Source organism: Penaeus japonicus, unplaced genomic scaffold (genome assembly GCF_977035675.1).
Source record: "Penaeus japonicus unplaced genomic scaffold, GWHDUDI00000001_assembly GWHDUDI00000020, whole genome shotgun sequence".
In the NCBI taxonomy this organism is placed as follows: domain Eukaryota; kingdom Metazoa; phylum Arthropoda; class Malacostraca; order Decapoda; family Penaeidae; genus Penaeus; species Penaeus japonicus.
The window spans coordinates 14,130,511-14,135,510 of record NW_028234422.1 but is presented as its reverse complement, the minus strand read 5'-3'; the positions used below and the strand labels follow the sequence as shown (position 1 = coordinate 14,135,510).

The 5,000-nt window shown below is 33.4% G+C and overlaps 1 protein-coding gene across 1 annotated transcript in view; it reads left to right on the top strand.

Annotated features, from left to right (window-relative positions):
• The window catches only part of LOC122244408 (acid-sensing ion channel 4-A), a 24,225-nt gene that overhangs the window by 5,317 nt on the left and 13,908 nt on the right, over window positions 1–5,000 (top strand). The window contains exon 2 of the mRNA XM_043002298.2: window positions 3,062–3,266. Coding sequence (XP_042858232.2) covers window positions 3,062–3,266 — 205 coding nt within the window. The remainder of the gene's footprint in view (window positions 1–3,061; window positions 3,267–5,000) is intronic.

Genomic DNA, 5,000 nt, shown 5'->3' with positions numbered 1-5,000 from the left:
GTATGCACAGTATGCATGTCAGTATGCATGTTTTTTTTTTTTGTTTTTTTTTGCATTACAGTAAGTCGTTTCCAAGAGACTAAATACGTTCTTAAGGAGTTAAAGACAGGAACAGAAACATGAAGGAAAGACCGTTAGATCAGTCATTATTAAATCGATCATAAGTATTTTTTCTATGGTTGGAAAAGTTGTTTAGTGTGTTTCAGGTTGTTGTTCATTTTAGATGTTAGATTATTGCTGATGATGTTTTCATTATTCTTTTCTCTTATCATTTCTTTTATGATGATCGGTTTTGTTTATTGAGTCATTGTCATTCTTCCTATCTCTTCTTATCTTTATCATCGTTATCATTATAAATGAAATGATTATCATTATGATGATGATTATTCCTATTATCATTATGACAGTAACAATGACAATATTGATAAATTTTGATAATCATTATAAAGATGATAGATAACAAAATTAACTATTGTCATATTATGATAATGATTATGATAATAAGAATGAAGGTGATAGTAATAAAATAAAAATAACAACAACAGTAGTAGAATAACGATAATGAAAATAGCAGTAAAGCTAAGTAATAAAAACTTGTCTTTGGATAGTTAGTGGTATTTCCAAATTGGAAAAAATGATAAGAATTGGCAATTACTATCTTTAAACTGGTTTTGTGAACTGAACCATGACATTCCTAATTGGACAATGAACCAATTTCCATAGCCAGAAGTATCAGATAGTCAGAAGAAAAACTACATATGGGTTAAAAGTACTAAGTATTTCTACTAAAGTGACAACAAAAGGTTTGATAATGAACAGTCTCCCATCGTCTTATTGCTATATATATATTCATATCGACTCTAGAAGGATTCGAAAGAAGTGAAAATAATATTTCCACTAATTTAAAGAACCTTTAGTCACACACAGCCAATAATTAGCGCCACGCCACAATGCTATTCATAAAGAAACATGTGAATTTCGTTACATGAAGTGGATATAACTGACACAAAAAGGTCATGTTAAATTAGGTTTTAAATTAGGTTAGGTTTAGCTTAGTTACGCTACGTTAGGTTAGAATGAACTTGGACACACAACTCCTCTATACCGTATACTTGCATATAATATTAATACCAGCTATCATTCACAACTCAAAGTAAACGCACATTCACACGCTCTCACACCCTCTCTGTGCCCTTTCTCTCTCTCTCATAATATTTGTGAATAATCATTTTATTACTTGTTACAACGATAATTAGTAACATAAAACTTACATTTTCGTACAATCTTATCGTTTTATAATAGATCTCATTCGCTGTGGAAAGCATATGACAATTTTTTTTTCTAATTCTTTCGCGGGAATTCCCTTATATCATAACTTTGTGGTAAAGTAAATGAATGTAAATGACGTATAGTTAACGAGATCAGAGATTATATTATTTCCCAATGTCAATATAACTATCATTTTATCTTGATACTGATCGTAATGGCGGTTTAGTAACCTAACCTAACCGGACTAAAAGATTATATATTTTTGTAGCACATCATCATTATATTAACGTTCATCATCTACAGGACTGTAAATCATATGTTCAACATTAACATAGAAGTATCCAACGATCACCTGCCACCTCTCACTGGATCCCACGCGTGCCAATCGACTCAAAATTTAAGCAACTCGAGTGATGAATCTTCCTTCTTTTACCCCCTAGTTTAGTGAAAAGCAAAAGATTAATCTATGTTTTGATTTAAGTTTATCTGATTTATTTACGATAAGCTGAGACTGTCATTGATTAATAGTTTAAATAGGGTTTGGTGTGGTGCAAGATGCATGTTCTAAACGAGGTTGCAAAACTGCTTGTGATTTATTGCTGCACTCATGCACGCAAATATATCTCCGTTGACAGCTTTGCTACGCTGCCATGTCACATTGTTTTTTTCAATGAATACGAATGTTGCACAGATACTTTCACATATGCATTGTAATTACACATGCAGGTACATATGCATGGTAAATATTCTAGTATAGCTATATATTTACTTCCAGTGATGAAGAGGTTATATGTTAGACTGCAGTTAGTTGCTACGGGTTGATATGAAAATTTATAGGTCTTTGCTCGTTATTTAGGAACCTGTTGATAAGATTTTGGGTCTAGGCCTACAGTGAAATTATTGGATTCATTGCCAGCGCAGCTTATGATAGAAAAAGGGTCTGCTTTCCTTTAAAGATAAAATGTGGTAGACTTATATATCTTTAACAACGGTTTGCTTTCTAAATGGGGTTCCTAGCTGTTTTTTGGGGGGTTGTTCATTTGTCAGTGGTGATTATTATGACTATGGTGATGGTGTGATGATTATGATTATGGTAACGGTAACGATAACGGTTAATGATCATAATAATAACAATAATTATCATGATAATAAAGCTAACAGATTGTGGTAGAATCTTCTGTTCTGGGTTGCCTACGAGCTAGGGGACAGTTGATAAAATTTTGGTAGCGGACTTGGGTTGATGAATGGAAGCTGGGACAAGAGTTCTTCAAGAGTAAATGAAGAACATGTTTTTAGGGTGTATTAAGGTTAATGGGATCTGATTATGAGTTGATTTTTGGGTTGTCGAGGGTAGACTAGAAGTAGACCTGTGGGAAAGAGTGGTAACTGAGTAGATTTTGGGAATCTATCAAAAACAGTAAAAGTAAATTGATGTGGATTTTTGGGTAAATTAAGGAAGATTTGCAGGATAGAATAGATGGACTATTTAAATAGAAAGGGTAGATTAATAAATATCACACACACACACACACACACACGCTCACGCGCGCGCGCGCACACACACACACACACACAAACAAACACACACGCATATACATATCACACATGCAAAATACAAAAGCAAACTAAATAAACCTCACACATTAAACCTTTTGCAGCGCTATCTCACCACCGCTAACGAGTAATCACAATACCCATAAACACAAGACTAACCCCAAGCCATCACACAAACGATAAACCAACAAAATAAAACTGAAACACCCTTCCAATAAACATGATATACTCCCCTCAGGTGATCCAAGAGACAAGAAGACGGAGGAGAAGAAGCCCCTACGCCAAGCGCTATCAGAACAGATGGACATAATCACCATCGGGGGATTGAGTCACGTGTGGGCGGCGAAAGGGCCGGTTGTCGCCCTGTTCTGGGGGGCGTGGAGCCTCTTCTGCCTGGCGCTGCTCATCCTCAACAGCATCAGTATCCTGTCCGAGTATTTCTCGTGAGTCGGTTAGGGTTTGTTGTGCTTTGGCTGATTTTGGGTTTATGTGTTCATATATATATATATGTATATATATATATATACATATATATATATATATATATATACACATATATATATATACATAATCTATCTATCTATCTATGTATATGTATATGTATATGTATATATATATATATATATATATATGTATATATATATATATACATATATATTCATTTATTTATTTATGGCAAATAAACAAAAATGAAATCTAGATGGATTTCGAAACTGCCGACTTATCTTCTAATAAATATTTTGTGTATAGTGGGTTTATCTGCCTTTTTATCAACACGGAAAAGTGTTTTGCCAGTCATATATATATATATATATATATATATATATATATATATATATATATATATATATATATATATATATGAGTGTGTGTGTGTGTGTGTGTGTGTGTGTGTGTGTGTGTGTATGCATGTATATATATGTATATATATAGAAAGATAAATATAGATAATATATATAGATAAATATAAATTTATCTTATGAATATTCATGTTCATAATCATATTCATATACTTTGTTCATATTTAGTCAATTATAAAAAATAATAATTTAATTTATTTCTAATCAAGCTATGACAAAAATAATCAATCAACTGAAGTTTAGGAAACGCTGTGATTGTTAGCATAATTGCTATCATCACCATTGGCATTTATATCATTATTGTCATTGTTAATTAAATGTTACTTTATTATTATTACTATAACCATCATCATTCGCCTTGTTACTATAATCATCATCAAAATTTTCGTTTATCATGCGACGGTTAACGGGGAAATGTTTTTTTTTCCTTTGGTGAACCACCCCGGTCTTTTGATCTCTAGGTCCAAGTTAGTTCATGAGTTATTCACAGCACCCTGTCGGCTATTCAGGGTCAAGAAAGATAAACAATGGGTCGTAAAGCCTGGGACCTACAGTAAAGGTCGTATCTATGGGGGGGGGGGGGTGTAACTCTCCTCCCCCGATCCTTTTTGTAATTGATAAACTAAGGATTTTAAGACATTTAAATTCTCTAATACCTCCTTGTTCATTTGTATCCTCCCTCTAACATTCAGATTCCGGTCGAGGCCCTGTATGATTATCTCACTTTTTACGGGCGTCACTTTTTTGGCTGCCTAATGGCTGAGTAAATAGGTATCCCCCTATTTGCGTCTGAATTATTGAGTTCTTTTGAGGATACACCAAAGACCAATAAAGGCGTTGAAAGTTTTTATACACACAACTACATACTGACAGACAAATATAAACAAGACACAACCTCCTTAGCAACCACACACACACACACACACGCGCGCGTTAACACATATGTACACCTACATAATGGTTTCATTTCCTTCCCACCAAGGATACAATTACCCCACCTTACCTAAGCTACCCCTCCTTCCCTGTTTTCTACATCATGCCACTCCCCTACACTACACCGAACCACACCCTAACATCAGTGTTACCTCACCATACAATACTCTCACACAACACCACCCAATATATCCCACATCACAAAACATCATCCGTGTTTATATATATATATATATATATATATATATATATATATATATATATGTATATATATATATATATATATATATATATATATATATATATATATATACATATATATATTATATGTGTCTGTAGTGCACACACACACACACACACACACACACACACACACACACACAC